Below are 13,119 nucleotides of genomic sequence, written 5' to 3'. Positions count from 1 at the left end.
TATTTATTATTAATTAATTATATATATATATATATATATATATATATATATATATATATATACATATAATTTTAAATGCATGTTTTTGTCCTTAAAACATATATATTTTATATTGTAAAATAATATATGGTATAATAAATTACTTTTATTATTTAATATATAACAATATAATATATATATATATATATATACATATATATATATATACAATGATGACAAATGTCAATGCTACAATCGATTTGCTGCGATTGTGCTTATCTTCCTTTTTGTTCTTATTATATATTAATATTAATTTTTTTTATTAATATTAGTAAAAATAATATCTTTATTTTCTGATATAAAACAAATAATATTAAATTAATTAAAAATTTTTTTATTAATTCTAGACATACTTGTAACGCTTAAATATAGTTATTAGTTTAAATAATAGTGTCCAAAAATAAAAAATAAACTATTAAATTATATATAATTCTCTTCTTTAAATTTATCGTATATAGATATGTATGTCATACATAAGTAGTTTTATTTATTATAATAATAAAAAAATATAATTTATTATGATATTGTATTGCAAGTGGAAATTTTATTTATTTTTCTGCAAGTATTACATAAAAAAACTTAAATACATCGAGATAGAAAATAGCGATCTCAATCTAGAGCGGACTTGTTTATTCGCGTTAAGGTGGCTTCTCCGAGAAACTCCCAGTTGCGTCTGGAGATTAAAGCAAATATTCGGATAATCCCGCAGGGCACCGATATGCAGCATTAAAGGGGCAATTTGAATTCAGTCGGCACGTAACCGCCACCATCGAATCCGCTTTTTCTCTTTCACATCGAAGTTGAGAACTATAGCGTTTGTACTATGCTGTTTTTCCCGTTTGTAGAAAAATAAATACGAAAATATTACTGTGAGATAAAAATACAGCCACGACGGGCAGCTCTTTAATATCTCGAAAAGCGGTCTTTCATATTTCGTACAACGATAAAGAGAAGAGCTGTTTCAAAATAATAATCGATTTCTTAATCTATGATTGTTAATTTTACACATTAATATTTAAAGAAACTTTATTAATTCACAAGAAAAACTAACGGAATTGTTTTTCGATATCACGGCACATGGAATTTTAACACTCACATTCTCAAGAGTTCTTCAATCGAACATTTTCGACGCGCGATGCACCGCATTCGTAGCACACGATAAACGAGAAAGGAAGATAAGATGTCCGCGTGCGTTTCGGGATGAGTTTTACGAGCTCCGTTTTACGAGCTACTACTGATGAATAAGTTACGACCTGATCGTCAGTAAAAGTCCGGATGATGGGAAAGACTCGCGGATCAAAAATTCATTTCCGCACCTCTCGACGCGCGGAAATCGTGGGGATTTATCCGCGTTTATTTTCAGCCAGTGGAGGAGAGCCACGGTTGATTTGAATTTCAACACGTTGCGCAGACATTTGAATAATTAATAGAATGTAATTATTACTTCGATCGAGATCTTATGATGGAAAAGTGGCGGCAAAAAATGCGATTAGATTCGACGACGAAAGTAAAGTGACGTTTTTTGTGAAAAATCGGTTATTAAAACGCATACGACTCTAAGAATCTTCGGCCGTTTCCATCACGTAAATCATGAATGATGAAATAAAATCAGAGAGAAATAAAATCATTTCACGCTGTGATTTTATTTCGTCGTTTAATCGATAGTCAACGAGATTGTGTTTACGTAGCGTTTATATTACACTGTGTGTCTATCACTGTGTTCTATCTTAAAAATATTGTCTAATATTATAAGAAAAATCAATGAATTCAGAAATATAAATAACTTGGGAAAATATAAATTAGAGCACTATATTTTTTCTATAATGTCTATTTCAAATGATTCAAAATGTATAAATAAGTTCTCGTGATTTTTTAAAATACGCATCTATTACATAAATATAAAAAGAAACGGTAGAGATATTTTAATGAAAAACATTTACCTTTCGAATCACTTTTTTTCATTACCGCAATGAAAATAGTGAATCATGCAATGTGATGAACATGCATGTTTTTAATTAATTTATTATTCAATTAAAGTCATTTTCAATTAAATATATTTAACGGGGATCCTAAAGTGACAGAATTATCGGTATTAAAGTTAAAAAATTCTTCGAATTGGCTGCAAGTTTTAAAATTCTTTTACATAATTAAATACTCACAAAAAAGATACGGAACAGTCGATTTAACTAGAAAATCGAAAACATTGGAATGATATTAGGTAAATATAGTTTTGTTAACTTTTTTCCGATTTTCTCGTTAAATCGACTATTTCTTTTGTGAGTATTTTAATTGTATAAAAGAATTTAACATTCTGTACAGCCAATTCGGAAAATTTTCTAACTTATAATGTCGATAATTCTGTTACTTAGAATTCCCTTAATCCCTTATCTATATAACTGCGAATTGTTGCATAACTTTCGAAGTGCAGGTTAGTCAAGTTTAATGAAAAAATACTTCGGCACGAAAATTTAAATGCACCGTCGTTAGTCATCTAAAGTTGACTATAAAGAACTTATTTATACATCTAATAAAATGTTAATTATGAAATCATTATCTATTAATTTTTTGTGATTCTTCGATTTTGTTAAATGGTATATGCAAAAAGATAGAAAATTTGATGACTTACGTGGTTGAGGTGAGAGAGAATTATCCGTTGCTATTGGAGGAGGAGGTGGAGGAATGATTCCACCTTCGGTCTTGGAAACCAAAAGTACGACGCGATCTTGGGTTGCTTTTAGGGTCGCCACTGCCTCTTCATGTGTCACATTTTCCAAATTTTTATCGCCCTGCTGAAACCGATATATGCTCTTCTTCAATCATTGATTTAATATTGACTAGTCGATAATCGAAGATTATCGATTTTGAAACCCCGCCGTCTATTTCTTTGCACAAATCAAAATTTGAAATACATTACATCGTTAACGATGTATACACATATAGAATGAACTGCTAGAAACTGTCATTTACATTTGCGTATAAAATCGTATCGCGAAACAGAATACAAATGAAATATGAACGAGATGCATTTTTTACGATTAAGGTAAATGTTCTAGTGAGCGAACTAGGTTTGGACATTTACACAAAAATTTATTTGTTTATATTAATCATTAATCTCAAATGCTTTTATAAATAATCTTTAAATACAATTAAATTATAATATTGTAATAAAAACACATTTGAGATTAATAATAATAAATCTTGTGTAAATGTCCGGATATACATGTCCAGTCACTAGGACGTTTACGTATCTACATTATAGTATCTACATTAATTCTCTACACGTTTTATTCATTCCTTGTGCGGATATTGCTCCGGGAAATGTCTCACTTTTCTCTTCTGTTTATCAAGCAACTAATCCTCTTCTCTCTTAAGGGAAGATACTATTTCTAAGACAACTTGATATAGACGAGCGGTACACAAACAATTCGATGATGACATCACGAGCTACGATATCCTGTGATAATTGATTTTTCTCATTCAATTTCCTCTAACTCAACCTGTGGTCTCCTACTCTCATCTTCTTCAGTTTCCTTCCTTTCGTGCACTGCGATTGCCTTCTAATGCCCGCTTCTACCAATGTAATTTAAATAATCTTAGTTCAATTAATTCTTCATCTTTTTCTAATTTTAAGAATTAAAAAAAGATAGCAAATTGAACCGAGATTAAAGTTAATCTACATTAATAGAAACAAACATAAGTAATAGAAACAAACAATCAGTCGCGATTATTATCGAGTTGATACGTATTAAAAGATCATATGCAATTCTAATTTTTAATCCGTTTGTGAATTGATTTTAAATTAAACAATGAATAACAAATATAATATATCTTAATTCTCTGTGTGATGAAGTTTAATGTAACAAATTAATTAAGAAATTAGAAATGTTACACTTGACACTGAACCTGAAATTAGAAATCATTAAATTTTTTTTCTTTAATTAAATTACAGAATACTTTTTCTTTTATTTCTCTTTATTTATTTCTTTCTTTATTTTAATTGTATAATGACATAAAACTTTATATAATATAAATAACGTAATTGCTTGCACAAAATTACAGCATCCTCCGTAAAAAATATATTAACAAATTATATGTATCTATGCGATAATTAATCAAAATATATAATTGAACAGATTTTATATTTTTAAGCGATAATCGGCGAGTGAGATTAAACATCTCATTCTCTAAGAATCAGCACGGATAGGAAAAGTAGATTAGGGCGGTTTTCCAAGACGCCGTCGAAGTAATTGATAGCTCTTCCGTCAGCGATATACAGCTTCCGTCGATGGCAAGTCGACCTCCGCTAGTCTACGATTTTTCGCTTCAGCGATTTCACCACCTTTAAGGCACCCATCTGGGAGTAGCGTAAAAAAAAAGCGCCGATTAAAGCCGCTGAACGGCCGGTTTGATTTATGACTGTCGCCGGAGGGTGAAGTGCAGAATACGCGCATATGATGGAAAGGCGCTTTCTCTTTTTCTCTTTATGGTACAAAAGTGCGTTGAAAGGCTTGCCTTTGCTATCTTTTGAAGGTGATAATCGGTAGTTAAGTTAATATCGAGATTGGAGCGCCAATTTTTTCCATTTCTAAACATACTTGCGTATAATTAATTGCAAATATATATTTTTTTTCATTTTTCACAAATTAAGTTGTTGATATAACAAGTAAGCAGAAAAATGAGACACTAAAATATCAAGACAAATTATCTTTAATTTTTAGTAAAAATAAAATAGAGAATTTAAAATTATTTATTAAGAATTTGATTTATTACCGAGGATAAAGTTAATTAAGAAAATTATTAAGAAAAAAATTAAAAATTTTTATATTAGAAGTATTCAATTGAGTACTGATTCATTCTCTTTCTCAAAAGAAAAAAGAAGGAGACAGAAAGAGAGGGGAGAGAGAAAGAGAGAAAATTTATTATCAGTATAACATATATTTTATAAGAAAGGCAGAATCTTTTTAATTTTAAATTTAAGATTTTTTTATAATTTAATGAAAAAAAATTCATGACACGTTCTTTGAGATTGTCAAAAATAGATATATTTTAAGCAGTCCCACAGAACTCGTGTTACGAATTTCTTTCACTCCCGAATTATAAAATTTTAAAATTTATAATGGCGAAGAGATGAAAAGAATAGATCGAGACTCAATTAAATTTTCGACATGGAAATTTACTCGCAATCAGTTGTTTACGACAGTGTCCGGGAACTTTCTTGCCGTCTACGTTTTATTCTCCCGCGTGGCAAAGTAATTATCGATCGTACGTAATTAGTTTTGGCGCGCGTAAGTCCGAAGTTTTCGGGAGTAATTATAAAACTCGAAATGGCTCTCTCCCTCTTTCCAAACTTGTTGGAGATATTCTCTTTTTCATGGCAATTTATATATGCGTTTTCCGATCGCGAATTTATTTTCTACGCCTTCGAATGCTCTTTTATTTGTGTTTTGAATTGTATTCTGAAATCGAAGAAGATTCATGATAAGAAGGTATTCAGATATTATCGAAGAAGAGCAGTCAAAAGTCTTATCTTTATATATTCTCGATATTTCGATTCCATGAAACTTGTCATAAGTTCCATTTATCGTTACCATAAAATTTTAAAGATTATAAAGACGAGGGAGGATCTCTTTTGTAAGATCGGCATGAAAATTTTCCCAATTTACGATAACGTTCCAAAACTTTTTTGCAATCTAGATATGTTTTATACAGAGTAATACAGTGTAATATTTTATTCCACTTAACATATCGTTCCCTTACTTTAAAAGTGATGTAACTAAAAAAATTAAGTTTCCCAAAAAAAGGAGGAAAATTATTTTACAATTTGATAAAAAATTATTAGCTAATCAAAATATTGGCAAAAGATATATATATTCTTAACATGAGTAAACGTTACATTTGTCATTTTTGTTTCATACTTCTTAAAAAAATAGCTTTTGTAAGGTATGACGATTTTGATGATTTTTTAATTCAAGTTAGTTCTTCAAATAAATAGAAAAACGCCAAATAAGGGCATTTAATTTTCGTGACAAATTTTTTACAGTATTTTAAAGTGCCAACAGCGTTATTATCAAATCAGTTATAATAATTTTAATTTGTAATATTATTACAAATTAAATTCAGTTTGTGTTTTAAATCCAATAATAATTGCACAGTTTATATAATTAACTGTATTTGACATTTTCTTATTTGATTTATTCATATATCAATTTTGTAACTCGTTATTGTTTTAGTTTACTTTTGATGAGTAATAGGGTAATATTTATTTAACTTATTGAAAATAATAACATGAAAATCACGTTTTTTTAGTTGTTGCAGAAGTTAAAAGAAGTTATTTAGAAGTAATTTAATAAATGATACATAACATGTAACATATGCATTATAAAGAGTCCCTTTTTTAAAACGATTGTTATCGCGAGATAGAGTCGTAATCAATGAACCTCAAAACCTACGATCTATACCATATTTATCTTTTCAAGAGAGAAAAAGAGAAAAAAGAAATATTGCCAATGGATAATTCCACAATTACTCTTTGTTAGAATGAAAAAATAATCATAGTCTCATTTTTCTATGAACACGTATCACATTTCGGTTACAAATAATCATGTTTTTCGACGTTTATAGATAAATTTACAAGGCTTTGACTTTGAAATATTTATTGTGCGATGTTACGTGCAATTCAACGCCTGTCTTATCTTTATAATAATAATGTAATCCATAAAAAGATACGATATCATCTCCATTAAGCCGACTACATTACGCCAATATTTCGATGAAACAAACAGGACGCAAAAGCTAAACTTGGTGTGTATGTATGTTTACTTACCAGAGCATTCCTGACGGCTACCAATTTATCGCCGACGACGAGGCGACCATCCACTTGGGCGGCTCCACCGTCCATGATTTTGGTCACGTAGATTCCATTGTCACCTGGTATATGTTGATTGCCAATACCACCGGCAATGCTGAAGCCAAGGCCCTTGTTACCCTTGATCAGTTCGATCTCCATCAACTGCGTGTGTTTCCGTCGGCGTACATACTGAAAATCAATGGGCGAACAAGACGTTAATTGAATATAGGAAAAAAGGGGGAAGGCTTGAATGAAAGCATCGCGAATGCTCGATCAACGAGTAAATTTTACAAATTTTAAGTGATGTCGCTTTTATCTGAGGAGCGTTTAAAAAAAAGCTTCGCGCGCTTTTTCATTCCCGGTGTAACAATGAATCTCCACGTAATTAAATGCCTGCCCGATAGCTGATCGGAGAGATATATCCTCTTTCAAACTACTCTCGTTTACTCGGTGAGATTTATAAAGTGGATTTGTTCCTGCTCGCCTTTCTCCTTAAGGGCCCGTTTATATCATTACTAAAGTGATTAATTAAACTTTACACAAGGAAAGCATTGAAAGATATTTCGATTGCCGATATACTTCATCATGACGCAAATATTTAAAATATTTATTAAAATTAAAATGCGAAAAGTACGTTTCTGTTATCATTTATAATCATTGATTCTATAATAATTATACAATATAAAATAAAAGTAATTTGATAAAAAAGAATAACGTAATTTTTAATAAATATTTTTAATATTTGTATTAAATAAAGCGTTATTTCGATTACATGTTCATTTTTAAATTGTATTAATTTAGTAAATAAAATATAACGACTTCTATTAGATAAAAATGCATTTGATGCAGTATTTCATTTAATCTTAAATTAAATTAAATTGCGAGTCATCCATAAATCGAAATTGTAAAATCGAAATTGTGATCGTATTCCTATTTTAAAGATGCGTTTGTGTACAAGGAGGGATAGCTGCGACTTCATGTCAGAATAATAATATCTAGAATGGCCCGGTCATAAAGCTTTTATGTCTTCCTCATTGTTATTTCTAGCCTGGGAAGGTTAATAACGTGTTGACTCGTATCATCTCTCAAGTACCTTAAAAACATCTGACGATCCTCGAAAAAGTTGTTTTTTTTTTCCGAAATAATTTAGAGCTAATACTATTATCCAAATTTTTTTAAAATCATCAGTCTATCTTTCAGAAAAGTATTCAATTGGTTAAGTTTTCTTAATTATCTTCGCGATTTTTACGTTCAACATCGGCCTTCTTCCCTGGAAAAGGAAGATACAACGACAATCTGTCTGGAAATTTTTTTTTAACACTGACATTAATGTATATCCGAGAGGCATGTAACGAATGATCCCATCGAAACTTTCCCTCATCCCTTGACGACTTTGCCAAGCTACAGAAATTTCGGAAGGCCCGGATGAATGATAGTCGCTTCGGGACTTTTCTTAGACATAAGCCAAAGATATTCAACACGTTTTTATGACAAATATGGAATTTGGAGAAGACCGTCAATCCCGCGGAACTTTTTGGAACTCGAAATGTCGCCATTAAACTGAAAAGATCGCAGGAAAAAATAGGAAGTTCGAGGCAGAAAGTAGAATAATAACGAAAGCAATTAAAATATTATCGATTTAACATCAAGACAAACGGTGCATGAAATATCGTTTTAATCTTAATTTTCAGCAAATTAGAATGGATATATATATAAATATTGATAATACACTGATAACGATACTGCTTAATATACAATTAATTAAACATTCGACTAGTAACTATTGGTAGGTAACTGAGAAATTGAATATGCATACACAGGTGAGTTTAACAGCAGAAAGCATACGCATTACAGCATTTGCAATTCAATTATTCCCGACACATTCGTCGCGCAATTAAATCTACGCACTTGAGATGTGCATATGATATGCCATGTGATCACAGTAACAATGTGTTGCCATTGCACTGCGGATACGATTCAATTAAATTCGAATTTGAGATTTGCATATATCAGTTGCTCAGGGTACCGTACTCAGCATCTTTAATGTCAGTTAGAATTTGCATTAGTTAGTTGCATCTTTCCTTACAACATTTTGATCCGGATATCACGACTTTATTTTTTATTGTCAAAAAGATATTTGTATTTTCTTAACCATTTGTGATCATACTTCTCGAAAGTTTTGTAATGGTTACACCGGAGCAAAATGCCTCCTGTGCATATTTAACCAGTTGCTGTATTCATAGATTTTGTTCTTTGGAATAAAAAAAAAATTGCTGAATATAATTTAAATATTGTAGAAATAAAAAGTGATTTTGTAAAGATTTTAATTTTAACCTATTAAAAAAAATTGGGTATACGTTTTTTGAAAAATAAATTTAAAAGAAAAATATTTTTAATTTTTTTTAATAAAAAATTTATTTCTATATTCTACAGATTTGGTATTTTCAGAGAAAATAGTATAATATTTCACGATTAATGTTGTAAAATGATCCCAATGCAAAAATAATATTACGTGAACAGCTACTATAAGCATATTGACGCGAACCTTAAATTTCAGATAAATGACATGTCAAATCCTATTTTGAAATAGAATTTGGAGATAAATCTTTAAAAGTTTTTTTGGGATCAAATTTGCATGTCTAACCACGAAAAGTTAAATAATTAACATTTTTTTTTAACTTAAAAATGTTACCTTCTCAACATCAATGTTGTGTTAAATTATTACTTGATATTGAGCTTGTAAAGGCACGTTAATGCAACAAAGCAATCTGCGATAGGAACGAGTAACCTGTAAATGGGCTTGTATCGGTGCACCGAGATTGGAGAATAGAGGGTGAAGCTTACCAGTTTGACGGTGTTGCCGGCCCGCTTGAGTGCGTCTACGGCGGCCGCATGTGGTACATCGACAACGGACACGTCGTTCACTTGCAGTATCGTGTCATTGACACGTAGTCGACCATCCGCGGACGCGGCACCGCCCGGTATAAGCTTAGTGATGTAAATGGCGGTATCGTTGCCGTAATGGGGATTGTCTGTGCCGCCAGCAATGCTGAAACCTAGGCCCGCCCCGCCTCGCTCCAAAATAATGTCCTCATAGTCCCACTCATCGTCGCCATTCACCTGAAAACATAAACATGCACTTAGTATTTATTCTCTCTCTCTCTGCAACTTTTATATTTTATAAATATAATACATTTTCGGTATATAAATTATATTTATCCTCATTTATGCTTGTTTCCGCCAACGTAGATTAATTTTAATCTCGGTTCAACTTATTCTTCATCTTTTTCTAATTTTTAGAAAGAACTAGAAAAAGATAAAAAATAAGTTGAACCAAGATTAAAGTTCATCTGTTTTTTTAAATTGTGAAAACGAATATTAAGGAGTTCTAAATTTTTTAAATAGTGTTAGAATTAAGCACGGATCACAAATATGTTTCTCCGACTTTTCAACCAAATCTTCGGCTCTCTGGCAGAAAATTTGATGACTTGTTTGTAAGGAAAGTCTGCGCGTCGGTTTTTCCTAGGGTTTTTAGAAAGATATCTCCGGTAAGAGAGTCAAATCTGATAATCTTTTTGTAATCTCTAGCTGGAGAGTAATCGATCTTCAGTGGAACACTAGTCGAAAAGTGACAATCAAAATCGAAAGGTGATCACAAGTATAAAGAATAAATGTAGATATTATGAGAATTATATAATAGAAAGAACATTTAATCGAAGAAACATTTAATCTCGATAAAAGATTAAATTTTTCTGACGAGAACCAATGACGATGTTGATGACGCAAAATCCAAATTTCTATAATTGCGCGAGATGATTTAAATCTCTGCATGGCAGAGAAAGGTTAAACGATTAATTGATTCTAAGATCTTACATGAGAGCAGATTAGATCGTGCAGTGCCTCGATCAATGACGGTCAGTTATTGCGAGAACAAAAGAGCGTCGTTTAAACTCTCGACACCAGCTGACGCGCGTCGTACATCGAATCGCTATATTTCTATAGTTTTCATTGAAGGATATATTTATTTGTATCGCATGTGGCATGCAGGATAATGGAAAATTTCTGATGAATATAGGCAATATACCTCGAAGGAAACTAGAATGGTTTTTCGATGTTTCGCTCAACTGACGCAGTTAAGTGAAATATCTCGTAATATTGATATCTCGGAGCTACATGCAATCGAAGACAGGAGAGACAGAGTCCGACAAATGGAGTTTCAAAGATGTTTATTTATTTTATTAATTCCGTAAAAACTTTATCTCGTTATAAGTTTTTCAACGTATGTTGAAAATTCTGACAAGTATGATGATGTTGGCCTGGCAAAGAAATTCGTTACCGGAACTCGAGCGTACTAAACGATCGTCATCCAATTAATTTTGGACTTTGTTGGCACGTAACATCGTTTTAATATTCTATATATAATGACGCGATAATAAAAAAAAAATCGGCCATGTCAGTATCGGCTATCGCTATGTTTTTAAAGTTACATTAAAATTAAAGTACATTAAAATAAGTCAAAATAAATAAAAAAAGTGAAAAATAAATTCTATCACTACAAACAAAAAAAACGAAAAAACATTAAAAACATTAAAAAAAATAGTATTAAGTGAAAATGGAAAACCGCGAAATGTTTACGAATGAGTGAAGAGAATCATCAAAGCAAGTCTTGATGCTTAGTTTTATGTAAATTTTTTATAATTTTCACTTTCGCATGCCAATTCTTTACAATATAAATATTCATTAGTATCAATAACATTAGACTCATTGTTCAATTTGTGATATTATGTATTTCAATTTTAATCATCTTAGGCTATCTTCAAGACTGCTAATAATAATCGATGCATAATTTGTTTGAATTGGAAATTGTAAAAAAATTCACACAAAAATATTATTAGGCACCTAGACCTGCCGAGTACATTCCTTTTCACTCTTATTTTTGTTTAAAAAATAAATTTATGCACGAATAAATTTATACATGAACGTAAATAAGTTTATGCAATATGTGAATGTATTGTAAAGAATATTTTTAATCAATGTGTAAACAAAAAATAATATTTGAATGTGACAATTGTATTCCTGGTTTAAAAAATCTCTATCAAACACAAACAAATTAATTATATGAGCAGTATAAAAATTTCTGTATGATTAATATGATTTCCAAGCGATTGTACGCCTAATAAAATAATACGGATTTCCTTTAGGAGAACAGCTACCAAAGGTCCTTCACGTGCACGATCGCGCAATGCAATTATGCATGATCCATTGGAGTGCAAAACCATATTAATCGGATCAAAAGCCAACTAAGCCGTAGGATAATATACTAGAGACACGTTCTCGTAGTACGACGCATTGCGTATACTCGGATCAGCGTATTACATTCACTTTCGTGTACGTACAATTACGATACGTTTAAAGTAACATGATTCGAAATGCTTTGAGCTAAATAATGTAAATTAGATAGATTCGTGACAATGTCATGGTTGATATAAGTAACATCATAATGATATCAATAATCACTTTGTAATTGATGTTACAAATCTCTTATTATATCTTGCATACTACAACTGCGTATTTCAAAATTAAAAATGTCCTCAGATTGTGATGTCATTAACAGATTAATGCCCATGTCTAATTTCTACTGTCCAATATAGATTAACTTTCAATTTGGTTCAATTTACTCTTCATCATTTTCTAATTCTTATAACTAGAAAAAGATGAAGAGTTAATTGAACCGAGATTACAAATATCTACATTATATTATATTAACAGTATAGATGAGAGAAACGAGCATAAAAGATTCATTCTCGCCATAAGATCAGATATCAAAGTCACTACTCGTAATCACGAAAGGCATGTAACGATCAATTCTTTTCGAAATCGCCAACATCGGGAGCTGTCGACACGAAGCTATCGTGATTTTCAACAACGTTGGTACGTTACAGGTTTTTTAGAATGCATCTCGTTTCATGCAATATATAGTTAAAGGCTTCGTACAGTACAGGTCATTATTGCAATTATCCATCTACGTATTTGACATTCCGATCATGTTGCAGCACAAACGGACAGTACGGAAGGCGAAAGGATCCGTATCTCTATACTCTCTCTCTCTCTCTCTCTCTCTCTCTCTCTCTCTCTCTCGCACGACGACACGACGACGTACGACGTACGTACGTACCGTACCGTCGTACCGTACCGTACGTACGTTACGTTCGTTCGTCGTCGTCGTACGTCGT

The 13,119-nt window shown here is 31.3% G+C and overlaps 1 protein-coding gene across 1 annotated transcript in view; it reads right to left on the bottom strand.

The window, feature by feature from the left end:
- LOC105627778 (disks large homolog 4) overlaps positions 1-13,119 on the bottom strand; it is a 349,694-nt gene that overhangs the window by 82,417 nt on the left and 254,158 nt on the right. Inside the window, exons 7-9 of the mRNA XM_012209058.1 lie at positions 9,731-10,006; positions 6,863-7,075; positions 2,666-2,828 (exon numbers count right to left, since the gene is read on the bottom strand). Of these exons, the coding sequence (XP_012064448.1) occupies positions 2,666-2,828; positions 6,863-7,075; positions 9,731-10,006 (652 nt within the window). The remainder of the gene's footprint in view (positions 1-2,665; positions 2,829-6,862; positions 7,076-9,730; positions 10,007-13,119) is intronic.

This window comes from Atta cephalotes (assembly GCF_000143395.1).
Source record: "Atta cephalotes unplaced genomic scaffold scaffold00010, whole genome shotgun sequence".
In the NCBI taxonomy this organism is placed as follows: domain Eukaryota; kingdom Metazoa; phylum Arthropoda; class Insecta; order Hymenoptera; family Formicidae; genus Atta; species Atta cephalotes.
Note: the sequence above shows the minus strand (reverse complement) of the source record. Positions and strands in the feature narration are given on the sequence as shown.